Source organism: Larimichthys crocea, chromosome XVI, assembly GCF_000972845.2.
Source record: "Larimichthys crocea isolate SSNF chromosome XVI, L_crocea_2.0, whole genome shotgun sequence".
Taxonomy (NCBI): Eukaryota; Metazoa; Chordata; class Actinopteri; family Sciaenidae; genus Larimichthys; species Larimichthys crocea.
This window is the reverse complement of record NC_040026.1, coordinates 15785336-15801907: the sequence shown is the minus strand read 5'-3', so window position 1 is coordinate 15801907 and position 16572 is coordinate 15785336. Positions and strand designations below refer to the sequence as shown.

The 16572-nt window shown below is 43.0% G+C and overlaps 1 protein-coding gene across 4 annotated transcripts in view; it reads right to left on the bottom strand.

Moving 5' to 3' along the window:
* Positions 1-649: 649 nt before the first annotated feature.
* The window catches only part of LOC104925227 (C-terminal-binding protein 2), a 92776-nt gene continuing 76853 nt past the window's right edge, over positions 650-16572 (bottom strand). For 3 of the 4 annotated variants that reach the window (XM_010738994.3, XM_010739074.3, XM_019278762.2), the window contains 7 exons: positions 13572-13716; positions 11962-12168; positions 8626-8840; positions 7054-7184; positions 5114-5241; positions 4462-4579; positions 650-2583 (listed from right to left, as the gene is read on the bottom strand). In XM_010738994.3, the coding sequence (XP_010737296.1) occupies positions 2403-2583; positions 4462-4579; positions 5114-5241; positions 7054-7184; positions 8626-8840; positions 11962-12168; positions 13572-13716 (1125 nt within the window). In that variant the 3' untranslated portion in view covers positions 650-2402. Of the gene's footprint in view, positions 2584-4010; positions 4086-4461; positions 4580-5113; positions 5242-7053; positions 7185-8625; positions 8841-11961; positions 12169-13571; positions 13717-16572 lie in introns of all 4 variants that reach the window. The other variant, XM_019278763.2, reaches the window with a different exon arrangement.

Genomic DNA, 16572 nt, shown 5'->3' with positions numbered 1-16572 from the left:
ATTTATTTTCTAATTCTTGGTGATGGTTCGTTCAGCAACCTGAGAATTTGCAGTTGCAAAAAGACACCGGGATGATGGTGGATGGGGAATGTTCTTAAAATTTGATTTGCCTGTTGATCTCACACACTCACACACACTCACACACACACACACACACACACACACACACACACAGTCAATATAATGCTCACGCCATCTAAATATAGTCCAGATCACTGTCGGATGGATACCTCTCAAGTGTGATGTCAAAGCCTGTTTGAAAGAAGAGTGACACATGGAGTTTTTGGAAGAATTTAGCCAAAATCACATTACTTTGCTTTTGGGAGCACCCTGAGATTCAAAACACATAATTATGCTGTGTCTATTTAAATGAAGATGTAATGGTCACTGTGGCAACAAAAGAATGATGTAAAAACATCCAGATAACTCGAGAGAGAGTAGCTTCAAAGTTAAACATGGATTAAGTTACTAGTACTGCACTTTTTCACTGACAGCAAACTGTATCAAAGTTAATTATGGTCATCAGGACTTGTTTATGCTTTGGCGCCCCCGTGTGATAAAGGAAGATGCACAGATGACGTAAGATCACAGTGAAGGAACGAATCAAACTGGAACACACAACTGGACAAAAAGTGTCGGTACAGACGGCTGGTTCTCAGAATCGTATCTTTTATTTGAACTGCACTGAATGCTAAATGTTCACCTTGTACAAGAAACAAATACAAATACTCACACTAAAAACAAAAACATACTGCTGGCTGCCTCTTCTGCTATTGTTGGGACACTAAGTAGGAGTTTCTGCTATTGCTCTTACAGAGTACAGGATGCCCCAAAGAACCTGGCCTTCAATAGAACAAAGAAAAAATATAAGAAGGAGAGAAGAGAGAGGGTGGATCACATAGGACTATGGTTATAGGAACATTTAACTAGGCAATACAAATCTAACAGGACTCTTCAAAACTCTTTAACACCAAAAAACGTGGGATGCGCCTTGTATATAAAAATACCACAATGGAGAGGATGAGGGAGGAAAAGAAAATATCCGGACTAACCAGATTAGTCTTATCTTTTTTTTTTTTCTTCTCAAAGACAAAATTCTGGGGAATAAACAATATCTGCAAAAAAGTGTTTTCCTGAGTCATTAAGAAATGAAGTTTGCTTTAACCCTTTCCTGTCTTCAGTGGGGGGAAAAATGTGCTCAAAGAACCCGAAGGGAGGTGGGAGGAAGTTGTGATCTGTGCAGGCCGCTGCCACAAAGATGAGCTCGGCCCGTCCGTTGGGCTGTCATCAGAAATGTCCGTTTGTCAGCAGATGAATCGGATGCAGTCCCACTTGACGTTATTTCATTTCGAGGATTATTTTTAAAAAAAAGGTTTCGTTCTTCAACAGCTCAGTCGCACTGACACATCAGCTGCAGCTCCGCCTGAAACCAATGTCACCTCGATTCAGCTACAGTCTGTGTATAAAGTGTTGTGTTTAGTGTTTTCTGCTGACAGCTTACAAAAATAATCACTCAAAATATACTGGAGCAACTTAATGATCTTAATGGACACAGGTACAGAGGGAAATCCCTCACCCTGTGTAGAAGTGCCCTCGTGTGGTGAAATCCTGCAACTGTGACAGCCATCATGCTTTATGTGTTATTGCCAGGAAAGGGTTAAAACCCACTCTAGATTACTATAACTGATGAGCAATCTTTTTCCTTTTATTTGACGAATGATAAATATATATAAGTCAATAATCCATTTTTAGTCATTCACACTAAAGATTGAAAGAAAAAACAAAATTAATAATTCTCTTCTGAGGCATAATGAGGGGGGGGCCTAAAGAACACACATTAGTTACATAAGGAAGGTTGGAGGAGAGGTGGTGGGGGAGGGATCAGGAGGGAGTTGGGGAAGGGGGGTGGGGGGGAGATAAGGTCCAGTAGCACATGATGCCAAAGTTTTTTTCTCTTGTTCGCCCATAGGTGTGGTTGAGATGTGGGCCTACGTTTCCCATGAGCTCTGAGCTGTTGGAGGGGATCAGGGTGGGAGTGGGACAGAGTCTCATCGGGTAATCCCGGAGCGCTAAAAAAAAACACTGGACTCTGTGTGTGTCCACAATCATAGGCATGTCCCGAAGAAGAAGAAGAAGAAAAAAAAAAACATCATCATCATCATCATCAAAGAGTAAAGTCGGTACTGAGCCCAAAGAGACAGAGAGTAAAAACTAAAACGTTAAAAGTACAAATTCCCCCGGAACACTTCTTTTGTTCCCAGTTGCTGACTGATTTAACAGGCAGCTGCTTGTTGTGTTGTTTCACTGTCTCTTGGTCCCAGTTGGTCGGTTGTTTTGTGATCGGTTGGTTCTGAAGTGTCGACGGGTCGGATGAGATGTCGCTGTTTGTATCCCTTCTGCTGCTATTGCTCGGTGAGGTGCTCTCTGGTCTCGCCGTGTTTGGAGGGCTGGTTGGGTGACGGGGCCTGGGAGGGGTGTGTACCAGAGGGCAGGGTGTGAGCGATGGGCACCCCGCCTGGCACCATGCCCTCTAACGCCCCTGGAATGCCGCCCGGAGCTACTCCAACTACACCCGGAGGGTATCTGGGGGAAGGTCAGAGGTTAGTGTTTACAGAGAGCCCGACTCTCACAGTGGAGTGTACTCAAAAGTTGCCCAGCACATACTCCCAACACCGTGAAACTGGATTCTCTAATAAAGCTGACATCTAGTAATACTACCGGCTCTTTTCTGCCACAGGAACTTTTTCAGGAGTCCATTAAAGTTCCTGATCTTAAAGCAATACTTTTCCTATTGTTGCAGAGGTTTTATGTATTATTATTGGAATATTTCTTAAAGCAAAAATGGAAAAAAACAAACCCTCAAGGATTAAAGATTAAACTGTTGAACTGTTGGTCGGACAAAACAAGATTCCTGAAGATGTGAACTTTCAAAACAATGAATCCAGAATTAATAATCTGCTTAATCAATAATGAAAATTATTTGTTGCTATGATAACTTCAATATGGGTTGTACTTAATTAAAATGACAAAAGTCTTACTTTGTAACCTTACCATGTCAAAAAAAAGTGTTATACTGATTTCTTTTGTTTTACGGTTAACCGTTTGGTCACAAAACAGACGAGCTTTGTGCCCAACTTCAAACTGTCTTGTTTAGTCCGACCAGCAACAGTTCAGAATTAAAAAAGTCGACAATGATATAAAACAGAGAAAAGCAGCAAATCCTCAGAATGAAGAAGCTGAAACCATTAAAAGTTTGGCTGTTCTGATTGATAAACGACTGAGCACTAAACAAAAAAAAGTTGTGTTTTAAGCATTTCCAATCCTTTATGGGTATAATTTGCTTAATCTTTATGGTTGTTTAGATGGGGTGGAACAGGACCACAACAGGAATGCACAAAAGGAGACTGATCTAGCTACTGGGACTATTTGGTGGAAAAGAGCCATTATGTTAAAATATTCTGGCAGAAAGAAAAAAAAAAGTGGAAGGAAAGATAAAGATACGGAGTCCCTGAAGGGTCACCGTGGGAAACAATACGCAATATGTTCTCTTCCCTCTGATCCATAAAGAAAGGCTGACGTGGCAGTGTATTAAACAACTCTTCTTACGGATCAGAAGGAATGCAAACAATATCGAGAGGTAACGTAAAAGTAGTTCCCACCACGGCACCTTTGGGCCTCCGTACATTAACACCATTCAACCAGAGAGGAGGGGGGAAAGGACAAAGAGATATTTACTCCAACAGAACTTCACCCCAAAAAAAACCCGTAAGAAGGAAACCACAAAGCATGACTCCATCCATGAAACTGCATCTGAATGGCTGTACACATCATGCTTACTGGGACACATTCGCTGCCATCCATCTCTACTCTGTGTTCAGTCAAACAGGTGAGTACTGGGGTGGGGGGTGGGGTGTTACAGAGGTGGGATACACATCAAGTGAGCTCAAGTGAGAGGGTCTTATCCGGGACCTCCAGACAAGAGATCTGTTGGCCCGGATGATCGTATTTACCTGCTCCTGATCTAGGCAATAATTTTGTCTTTGGGGACACCGGTTGTTACGGCTGGAAGAGTTTGGTTCACTTGGCTGCGTGAAAGAAGCACATGGAGGTGGACATACTCAGATCAGGAAGAGCCCACAGGGGGACATGGAGGGCAGAGAGTTACCTTTCTACTACTACAGAGGAGAGTTAGTGAGGGGGACGGGGTACTAGGAACTAAAGCAGAGGGGTGACTTCATTGAAAACAGTCGATAAAAGGTGGGAAAATGAATTAACATTAACATAGGAAGAAGTAATTATGGAAGTAATAACAATAAAATAAAATAGGTGAACAACAGGGTTAAATAATACATCTTATTTTTACATTTGACATTATAGAAGACAATCCTAAACATTAAAAAAAATAAAAGAAGGGCAGCTTTTAGATATTTTATTTTTCTGAAATGTGCATGCAGTCCCTACCTGTAGGCGGCGCCGTTGAGCTCAGGGTGAACGCCTGGTTGATCCATTACTGCCCACGGTGCCGTGGTGACGAAGAACTCCTTGTTGACGCAGTTTCTTAGGCTGTCCGGGATACGGCCTGTCATGTGAGACACACACACACACACACACACACACACACACACAGAGTTAAAAAGCAGTGAAGCACCGGCATAAATCGGACTCTAAGAAAAGGCCATGACTTATTTAGAGGGGATGAGCGATCGGACGACGCTCAAGCGTAGATGAGTTCAGACTGACAAACGTATCAGAGGCCTGGATACACGAATGCAAATTAAGATCATTTAACAATCTGGATGTTTCGTGGTGGGCCAGCCCCTGGGCTCTGCTGTGCTCTGCTCTGTTCTGCATCGGGGAGCTAATGATGACATCTATTAAGAGGTCCAGATTTAATAAAGGCTGCCCAGGGCCTATTGAAGTGGAAATGTGACATCTGGGGGGGGGGAAAGAAAGACGTGCAACAGGTCACACAGCGCGCTGAGGGTGAGGGCTGAGGGGAGAAGAGGGGGGAGGGGGATCAGTGAGTGCGACTGTGAATCAGTGAAAGGTTAGGAGAATGATTTAACGTTTGTCAAGATGTCAGAATGATTTGAAAACATGTTTATGTGCGTACCGGTGATGGCTCTTCGAATCTCGGTGGCGGCTGCCTCCCTCATCTCCAGAGAGGCCTGCTCACTGTACCAGGCTGTGTGTGGTGTGCAGATCAGGTTCGGAGCGTCTTTCAGTGGGCCCTGAGCAAAACTACAACACACACACACACACACACACACACACAAGACAAATGAGTAAAGGCGAGTGGACCAAAGGTTTTAAGAGTCTTGCTTGTTGTTACTTGATCTGCATGTTTGACATACTGTGCAGAATTATGAATAAATTTGACTCAGAGCTCACCTTCAATCTGAGTTTAAAGTGTAAACATGAGCAAGATTTGGTGACTTCAAAACTAGTTTGGAAGCCAATCATGGTCCAGTACGCAAATTACAATTATTTCATTATTTTATTTAAATGGGACCATGTACAGTTTAATACATAAATGTTACTATTTGATGCATTTAAATATTTGAAATAAACAATATTTGCATATATGTACTTTTTGGATTTTTAATGAGGGAGAAGGAGTAGTCATTGAGATCATTTGAGATAAGTTTCATATTATTATACTATTACTATAGTATTTTTATGTCATATAACAAGTCTGGAGGGGATCTTTTAACTTTCCACACTCACATGATGGCAAATTTCTTATGAAATGCGATGATAAGTAAACAAAAAAAACACTCGATATTCTGAAATTATTATCTGTCAACGGTGTGCCATCACTACTTGTATTTTTAACATGGCTAGTCCAATTTGGTGCATTAAAGTATTGCCATGGGCATTTTTGTTTTTGTTTTTGCTTTGAATATGGCAGATGTTATTTATTATCGGTGCAATCAGAAAGCCCATTCATGTGCATCAACTCGACGTCTGACATTGCAACTAGGAATCAGTTCAAAATGAGTTCAGTTTTTTTTCTTAAATGTCAAATGTTTGTAGATAATTTGCATGACAAACGTCTGGGTACATGGCCAATGGGAGAAAATGCCAGATCCTCTTATTCACACATGCCACCATCTTTTTTTTCCCCTGTCCTTTTCCAAAACTTCCCTTTTCTCATCTCTACCCTCTCATGCAGTACCGAAAAACAGATTCGCTTCAAGTCCCTCTCTCTCTCCTTGTAACACCTCGCCCCGGTTGTGTGTACGGTGTGTACACGCCTAAGCAGCGCTCTGAATCAGTGTTGTGTCGCGTGGGATGGAGAGCCAGAGTTTTGAAAAACACTCCCCTGTTGACATATTGGGTCAGTGAAGCATGAGCCCCAGCATCGTCGGGCCAGGTTTCAGCCTTTCGCAAATACCAAAACAAGCCGCCTCCAAACTTCTCTAACTGCCCCTGATGCGTGAACAACACATCAACACCAGTTACCCCTTGAGATGGGGAACATGGTTCTTAGGAAGGTGGAAAACTGGGAGGCGTGTCGAGCTGTTTGCCCTCTGGTGAGTGCAGGGAAATAGAAATAGAGACTCAAAGCTGTGATGTGATGGGACAGCAGGAAAAGAGGAAAAAGTTCAATGATAAACTGTATGAAGTAGCATTTTGAATCCAAAAAAAATCAACTAAAAACTACTGAAACATTTGAAAAACTTGTCTTGATATAAAGGGAGTCATTGGGCTTGGACGCCTAAAGAACAAGAGGATACTCTTTGCTGCGCCTCTCCGCACTCAACCTGCACCTTTAACTGTATTTAGTTTCCTCTGACGGGAATAAAGCGAGCTCTCCGTCTCCTGAACCATTACCTGCAGGGCCCTGAAGGAGCCTTTTCAGAAGAGTATGAGATGTCTTTAACTCGTCACGTCTGCCATCGTTTCCGCCTGTCTGCCTGTCTCTCTCTTCAGCTGTTTAAGGTCTGTGTGTAATCTTGTTGCTTTCTTTCCCCTTCTTGGACACCCGTTTATTTCATTGCCTGTATCAATCTCTCGAAATTGAAGCATTCATCCGTCTGGCTTTCTTACGTGAAGGGCTCCGCCTCGTGAACGTCCAGAGCGGCTCCACGTATCCTTCCCTCCTTCAACGCCTGGGCCAGAGCCTTCTCATCCACCAGGCCTCCCCGTGCGGTGTTGACCAGGAACGCACCCTGACGCATCTGCGGCGCACATGACACACAAACACAAACAAAAATCAACACGGAGCAGCAGAGATAGAGCCGCGTCTTTACACACAAAATGAGCGGATGCGAGTGTGTTTTCATGTGTCAAATGAATCTGTTTGATCTAAAACGAAACATCCATCTGGATCGGATGTCTGCATTTTGAGAGTCTTAAAGCATATTACACAAGACAGAAAATCGGTGACACCTTTTGTCGTGCCTGACACCTGAAAGATCTAGGAGACAGACGGCACCTGGGGAAAAAAAATACTGTCAGATGTGGGATAGAGAACAGTCTTTATCCAAAACCAAGAGATGAAATGAGGGATGAGGGATGAGCTGAAAGATGAAGGCAGCTCCACCACCCCTTGCTGCTTGTGGTAAAAAAAAAATAAAAATAAAGGGGGGGGGGGACAACAAAAAGTGTAAGAGGGAGGAAGAAAAAAAAAATCAAATGAATATGCTCAGAAGAAAGTAATCCCTTAATCTTGACAAAAGATGAAATCCAGGGGCATGAAAAGCCTTTACGCTGGCAGGCAGTCTTTTATTAGGCCTTGGTGGTTTTGACACACAGAGAAAGACACAAACATGCGCACGCGCACGCGCACGCGCACGCGCACACACACACACACACACACACACACACACACACACACACGTTTCCACTTTAGAAGCTGAGAGCGGCTGCCAAGATTTTTGGTGAGGAAAGAGAGAAAAGTGTTCTTTCATTGCAGCACTTAAGAGGCAGCTGAGAATCCTAAGCTTTGGAAAAGACACAGAGTTAACTAGGTTAGGCTATTACCCTACACCCACTTCTTCTCCTCGCACGCTATAACTGTAAAGGAGGTCGCAAGACGAGAGGCGCGAGACAAAGACAGAAAAACGCAGAGTGGCGACGTGGGGAGAGATATTGACAGAAAGGGGAGATGCTTCTTCTTCTTCGGGCCTGTGCAGTTCCCTGGCTCCCCTGCAGGTGTCACCCCAGGCGGCGCCTCGGAGTGCAGTTATTGACTCAGAGAAAAAAAACACACAGCACTTTGGCCTCGCTGTGCTCTCCAGCCTCCTGCTGCGCAGCCTAGTCGATATATTTGCTGTAGCCGTGGGCTGCCGCTAATTGCATTTGACAGAGCAAAGGAATGAATTTGTGTCCAGCTTTGGTGGAGCTTAAGATAAAGAGCAGGGAATGTGCAGGCAGGAAAGGAAGGCTGCTGCTGCCGTTTCCTCTCTTCCTCTCTCCCCCTCTCTCTTTTTCTACCGACTATAATGCTCTTTAGGACAGCCTCCAGGCTGACAGAGTAATAATACACCAGCAGCTCTGCTTGTCTACCTGCTAGATAGCACTGCATTAAAAGCCCGGGTCAGGTCACAGCTGTTCAATGGGATGTTCAGCTCTGTCTAGGTGACATGTTCTGCATGTGCGCGCGTTTTACTAATGTACCTGTTTGATGGTGAAGTCGTTGATGAGGTGGTGGTTGTGTTCGTTCAGGTTGCAGTGCAGGGAGACGCAGTCGCTCTGGTAGAGCAGGTCCTGCAGGGTGTAGACGCGCTGGACGCCCAGCGAGCGCTCCAGGCCGTCCTGCAGGTAGGGGTCATAGAAGATGACGTTGAAGCCGAAAACCTTGGCCCGAACTGCCACCGCCTGGCCTGAACGACCTGGGGAAACACAGAGAGGTAGATTTATTCACGTGCACAGGCAAACACAAGACCCGAGAGGCATTTATATTATTATATTACGCTGACATTATTCATGTCGGTAAACATTCCTGTTGAACACGAGATATAAATAAGACGCCAGAACAGAGACAGTTTAACATCCTAAACAACGTGAATCTTTATTGGTGATCTCATCTGGAGGATGTGAACATAAAATCCGAGCAATGAACCTATCAAGTTTTTAAGTTGGTTCTGTCCTTTCTATCCTTTCACTTTGCACTCGAGTGATCGCTCTGCTCCGACATCCCGCACAACACCGATTACATCATATTAAAGGAAGCGTAAAGGTCTTTTTGGTGAGGTGATCTGGTGAGATTTGTCCGATGATTAACGAGGGATGAAGGACGGAGTCGTGACGGAGGAATCATCTCGCACGGTTTCTGGTTGACGCCGCGAGACGGTGAATCAGTAAGTGAATGTGCAGCCTCCGTCTCTCACAGGGGTTCGCTGTGTAGGCTGAGAGTCGATGCAGCTGAGAGAGAGAGAGAGAGAGTGATGGGGAGTTGGATGTTGTTGCTCGTGGAAAGGATCGATAGGGTCCTTTACACTCTTCAAGATCCTCTCTTTGTGATAGAGCACTATGTCCTGCTCTTGGGCTCCACAGTCGAGGAGAATCATTCTCTCTCTCTCTTTCCTTTTTGTAATCTCTTTCAATCTCAGCCAATAAGAGACGCATAACACTCTGTGACAACAGCCTTGTAATACTTGAGCAATCACTCAGGCTATTCTTTTCATGATGCTGATGGATTACAGCTGCTTTGATTGGAGTACAAAAAGAAAAAGCTGTGTACTCCGGCTTCACATTATTCCCTATATTTGCCTGAAAACATTTTGACAACGCACTGAGCATGGGTATGAACTTGTTGCATTCAGCTGCTGGTTATAAGCGCAGGTTGAAAGAGCAACACAGACAAGGAGCAGCAGTTTGAACCAGGCTGCAGCACAATCAGATTTACTGATTCTGGGGATGTTGAAATTGGCATCTCTGCATCCTCTACAATGATTTTCTGCCTGTGTGACTGTTGGAAAATTGGTGCCAAGTGGTGGGTTTAGAGAGAAAAGGTGTCTCTTTGATTATGAGAGATTTGCAATTAAGTTTACAGTTGATGTTTTCTGTGTCTGAAAATATTCCAAAATTCTGTTCTGTAGCTGCACGACAAACTATTTGATTTTTCTCTTTAATGTGGCTGATCGGAACGTTTCGATCTTTGAACCCTTTTCTTAGTGCTGCTCATTTATCCACAGTCGAAGGACGACGGCGGCACGAAAAATGTGAGACAGGAAGATCTATTTAATTTGAAGGATAGTCCCTTAAGATGAATCATCTTGTTTTCGCTGGAGTCCTTAAAGATTTGTGAAATCAACTCTACCAAACGTGATGGTATTAACTGTTCAAGGCCAACATTAGGGAAAGAATGGTGCTTTTATGAAACAGTTAAAACTGTAGAGCTTCTATCTTGTAGAGATATTTTAGAATAATGCTATGACAAACGCAAAAATATCATGTCGGATCATCATACTGATGTTAAAAGCTTCAAAAGAGACCAAACCTAACCTAAAAAACAATGAGTGAGTCGAGATAGTAACTGAAAAATAATAAACGTTGTAACTACCAAATGCACACTCTGTGCTTGTGTATTTACCATACTTATATTTGTATGACTATTTATGTTCTTTCATTAATGCCTTCTTTGTTTGTTTTCTTTTATTATTCTCTATTATTATTTTATTATATTTAATTATTCTTTTTCCATTCTCACCAGCTTGTTGCAGCAAACTGTGTGGCTTTTATTCATATAGATCACCTTAATCGGCCCTTTTCTTTAATAATTAATCATTTATATTCATAACGTCTACGACAAAGAACAAAACACAATTTCAGGTTGGATTTGAATTGGGCGAAAACTCCCCTAACGGATCATAATTTATCCCTGAATCCTCCTTTAAACTGACTTCAAAAGATGCTGTAAAATGTGTCCTTTCCCCAGATAAAAGTAATTAAAAAAAAAATCATAACTTCAAATTATTATTCTGTGATTGTTTACGCAGAAATGTGCAGGGAAGTTAAGAGATAATCTAATTGATAGTCCCATGTGTGGTGGGCGTAACACTAATCCGGGGAGTGAAGCCAGTATTATTGCAAATGCATGAATTCTTAAGCAACACTGATTTTCAGAGTGTAAAAGGTTGGCATGGCCTGTACTTAAAGTGCTCCTGAGCCTATTGTCACCACTGAGCCAGGGGTTTTCTTCACCCTGTGTGTTTGCAGCCTGCGGAGTTGTGCAGCTGGCTCTATCTGTATGTGCAGAGTCTTACAAACAAACACCAGGAGGCCTTCGCTTTCCCCAGCCTCCCGCTGACAATGGACATTGTTTTGGAGACGGCTTGAGCCAGAAAGACACAGAGAGGAGGTGGGAGGATTGGTTGAAAACAGGAGAGAGAGAGAGAGAGAGACGGGGGGAGCTGCTGTTTGGGCACATTAACTCTAGGAGGCTGTCTGGGACCTGTAGGGGCGGAGGTTGTGTGTTTGTGTTGGGGAGTGTATGTGGACACAGAGATAAGGTGGCACTCTGGAAAGCCTTGTGAGAAGACAGAGCGTCTGTCAGCCCACTGATGTTAAGACAGGGCATAATGACGCACAAACACACACACACACACAATCAGCATTAAAAACAGGTGCAGGGAGGAGAACACACACACACACACACACACGCACAGGCAGAATCAAGTCTACCATGAGGGGCCTGATGGCACAACAAGGTGTCAAGGGACAACGGTGACAGAGAAGACGAGTCGAAAACAGAATAAGAGAGGATAATGGAGATATAATGGTGAGCGGTGGGATGAGAGAACAGTGTGGCGGAGAAAAGGAAGCCAGCCCGGAGGGAGGCGAAACAGACAACCTTGAGATAATCTGTGGGACGGGCAGAGGGAGAAAAAAATAACCTTATCAGGGCAGGAAAACAGAAGGCACACCGAGCGGTGAGAGGATATGAAAACACAGAAGGGAGGGCAAGGACAGGAGGTAAAACCGAACAGACAAAAAAGTCAGAAAGCTAACCGAAGCCAATCAGGCCCAGGGTCTCGCCACGGATACGGGCAGCGCCGGACGCCACCTCGCGGATCTGCTCCACGCTCTGGACCCGCGTGCCCTCCCGGAGAGCCTGGTAGAGCCAGGTGTTTCGCCGGTAAAGGTTGAGGATGTGGCACAGGGTGGAGTCTGCCGTCTCCTCCACAGCTGCCGAGGGAATGTTACACACAGCGATGCCTAGAGAAAAAAAACACACACACGCATAGTAGAACGGTTAATGAATCTAGCTCATGGCTAAGAAATATGCCCGAATACAAGTTGTCTTGTTTAATTACACTATAACCAATTACCAAGATACTGGCTGATGATTGGTTGTTACTTCTGTGAATACATATCTTCTCGAGAATTAAGATATGACTTAATTTGGGCCTGTAAGAGGCTGATAAATGTGGCTTATTGTCCAGCTCTGCTACCAAAATATCATGTAAAATCATCTAATTGACGTTCCACTGAGCTACACCTAAAGGCAACACATATAAAACAAAAACTTTAGTTGGAATCAAGTGTCTAGAATCACTTATTAGGAAAAGATCCCGCTAAAAGTCAAAGAGAAGATATACAGACTTAGTGCAGAGCTCTATTCTGTCTAAACACAATAACGCAGGTTTTAGACACTTTCTGTCAACATCTCCTTCAGTCCAATAATTTTGTTGCCTTCAGGGAGTTCAAACCCCTGACCTTGTGGTATTACCTTGCCTATCCTCCAACAACAACAAAGATTTCCATTATCGACACTTAAGCACTTCTGCCTGCCCTCTCCTCTAATGTCCTCATCCCACTCTGTATCTCGGAGTAACAGCCGTCTCTGGACAGCAAAAAATAGCCATTGCCTGCTCAATCAATGGCCCCTTTTCTTCTCCCTGAGAGCAGCCGTCATATCAGCGCCGCCTTCTCCAGGCACGATAGCTTTTGACTCCTGCGTTGCGAGGCAAGAGCGCCTTCGGTGAGTGGGTGGCAGTTAGACACAGTATCTCGCATTGGCAGGGAAATGGCAGCTTTGTCAACTGTAAGGGCTGTTCGAGCCACCAGCCTGATGATATAAGCCCGGGTGGTGGTTCAGAGAGAAGACTGAACTCTCCTCTTTCTCTCTGTGTGTCTTTTTTTCCCTTTATGTCTCTTTAAACATTCGGGCTCACAGCGGGATATCCAGCATTTATCTGACTATCATTCAGTCTTTAATACCCTTCTGTACAGAAAAAAATTAAAATGAAGCAGTCAGGCAAAAATACTATCTAACTGTGCGATTTTGTTTTTTTTAACCTTTAAATACAACGCCACTCTTTGGCCCATCACTACAGTTTTCCGCATGCAACGTGAATGCAGTTGCGTGCTGAATCATCCCAGCAAGATTCAACCAAATCTGATTACTGGCGCCCCTGAGGTATCACATGTGATTAATGAAGAAACAAACAAGGAAATAAACAGAGAAGAATCCAAACTACTCCCCATGAAAAAAAAAAAAATCAATACAGCATGGGTAAAGTAAGAAAAACATAGAAGACACAACTCTAACTCCACCATAAAACACTGGATATGATTCCACACTGGTTATGTTTCATGACTGTTTGGGGAGTTCATACCCAGCTCTCCAGCAGCCTTGATGTCGATGTTGTCATAGCCGCTGCCGATGCGGATGATGATGCGTAGAGCTTTGAACTTTTCCAGATCCTCTCTGGTCAGGGTGATGGTGTGGTACATCATGGCTCCTACTGCCTCGTTGAGCACCTGCAGACACACACACATTAACAAAAATCAAGCGTGACGACACTTTGTTTGTTTGTTCCATGTTCAATATTTCACTCATTTATCCGCCTTTTCTTTTGTTGACCATCCCTTCCGTTCATTCATGCAACAAGGCCACTAGTCCGTTTGAGCTCATGCAAACTCATGACAATCACAAGATCGCATTCCCTCATGAGATTCCATGAAATCCATGTCTGACATGACACTTCACACGAAGGGGGAACTACAGACGTCACATGGTCACCAGGAGCATTGACACAGATATCGTGATACAGATTAAAATGATATTTGCAGTTCTTAATTCTGTACTTTATTAGTGTTTCTTTTAATTCTAGTGGTATCACATAGGTCGAACCGCACGTCTCGTACCATCCCATTTCTTCCCCGAGGGGTCTATATTCGAAGAGTAAGAATGTAACACATTGTGCAGATTGTAAAAACCCCTCTGAGACAAACTCGCAATTATGGTCTGTATAAATAAATTCAACTTGACTTGTGTTAGCTTGAGATGTATTGTGGCTACAAGTTGGCAAAGTGAGAACAAAAAAATCTTTTCTCCAAGCCAAATGTGTGACCTCAATACTCCCCGCTCCCCTCTAATAATGTCACCAACCCGAAACGAGAAACAGCACGTAATTCTGTTTTAGATTGAACTCCGCTGAAATTGAACTCATCTGTTTAGGCAGAAATGGACCTGACTGCACTGCTTCATTCATGTTAAATCAAGCAATCCAGAAAAGAAGAAGAAGGAAAAAAGAAAAAAGCTTTTCCATGTGACAGTTTAGGAATTATTGATCCTCGCCTCGTAACCTAACGTTTGTTCAAATTTAATTCAAATCAATTCAACCCCTTTTTAGTGTCGAAAATCAAACATGCACTCGAGTCAAACGTTCACCTAAAGCTGAGAAAAAGTCTGAATTCATTCAGTCACCTCCTCGCAGAGGGAGGGCACGTCACCACCACCAAGAGAAACTAATCCTCTGCCACTTGACATGAACAAGGTGACCCGGCGTGTGATTCAGTGTGATGTGGATCTAAACTATTCCCCTTCAATATCAGCCACGGCTCCTGTCAGCACCTAAATAATAGCTGCTCTCCAGCCAAAACTGCATTAGCTTTCCTGTGATTAGCAGATTACCTCTGAATTTCCATACTGCTTTTATTAGAGCGGCGTCCCGGACAGCTCTTCTAGACACTCGTTCAAGGTTAAAAACACACACAGACAAAAAATAAATAAAACTCACAAACACACACATGGACACACACATACAGTCTTCTCTTCCTCTGGGCTGAGCCTGAACATCTAGTGCTGTTTTTGAGTCTTTACTGTGAGTAATAAATCTTTTGGGGTTTTGTTAAGGGGAAATCTACTCTCTACTTGATTGTAGTTTACTTTAATGGAAACTCTGACCTAATCTATATCCCCACTTCTCCACTGTAACCAAAGTCTTATTGCTTTTAACATCTATCATTTCGGACGATGCCTGGGCTTTTTATGACACGTCAGCGAGGCCTCCCTTTTTGGCCCGTGTTAGTGTGAGAGACAGAGTAATACTGTCGAAAACGATTTTTCAGTTTGGCGATACACATACGTTACTGTTTGTGTGTGTGTGTGTTCGACTCTATGGCTTACAGGGGAGGGATTTTATGCCTATGAGGTCATCCCACTAGTGAGCAGTGTGGATGTTGTAGGGGATGAAAGGTGGTTGTAATGCTGAGAGCAGACTTTCTCCACCTGGCTAGGGAAGATGTGTTGCTCAAAATGTTGCTATCTGGCATCTCGAAAAAAAAGCCATGATAGCAACATTAAACAACACAGGAAAAAAGGCATTGAACACCCGGAGAACAACAACATCACATAATAAGAAGGCTGTGATCCTTTATTTATGGCACCTTTTGAAGCCGTTTCAGCAGTGAAGATGTGAGGGCAAAGAAAGAAAAAAGATTATTTGTGTGAATGAGGCTAACATAATAAAATAAAGCTGAAAAAAGAAAAAAGAAAAGTGAGCTGTATGCTCTAGAGAACATGGACTTGATTTTGTCAAATACGCTTATTTGCTTTCTTGCTGTATTACATGAGAAAATACAGCTCTCATGTAAATAGACCAAATAAGAGGCTATACAGAATACAGACTGGAAATACGTGTTAACAGCCGTGCTCTATCTAAAAATGTAAATAAATTCAACTTGAAACCAATGAAATTAATTAATTCAAACTAATTAACTCATTACATCTTGTTTGATTGATGTGCGCAAAAACTGAACTGTACAACAAAGACCTTTCCAGGCTTTGTGCTAACTAAAACTAACCGGCTATTTGTGGTCGCTTTATATTTACCATACAGATATGAGTAGTAGCGATTACCCTCATCTGACATTAAATCTTGGCAAGCGAATAAGCATAATTCTCAAAAGGTGTGTAGGATTTAGTGGCACCTAGTAGTGAAGTTTTAGATTGCAACCTCTGGTTATATGGCCATATCTAGAGCCTGTGTTTGGTTTGTCTGTTCTGGGCTACCGTAGAAAAATGGTGGTTCAACATGGCAGACATGGTGGACAAGGACCCGCTCTCTCTATATAGACATAAAGGGCTCAATTCGCTGATTTACCAATCAGGTGATCAACAGAAAATTTCATGAAAAAGCAAAAATTCCACTTTTCAAATGTATTTGCTGCTATAATTTGTAAAATTGTATATTTAATACATTTATAATGAAATACAGGTTTGGGATTGTTTGGGACATTTTATAGATGAAACAAAATACCAATAATGACGTTTGCTGACGTAAACAGTCATTAGTTGTGGCCCTAATCTTAACACCTCAATTGGATGAACGG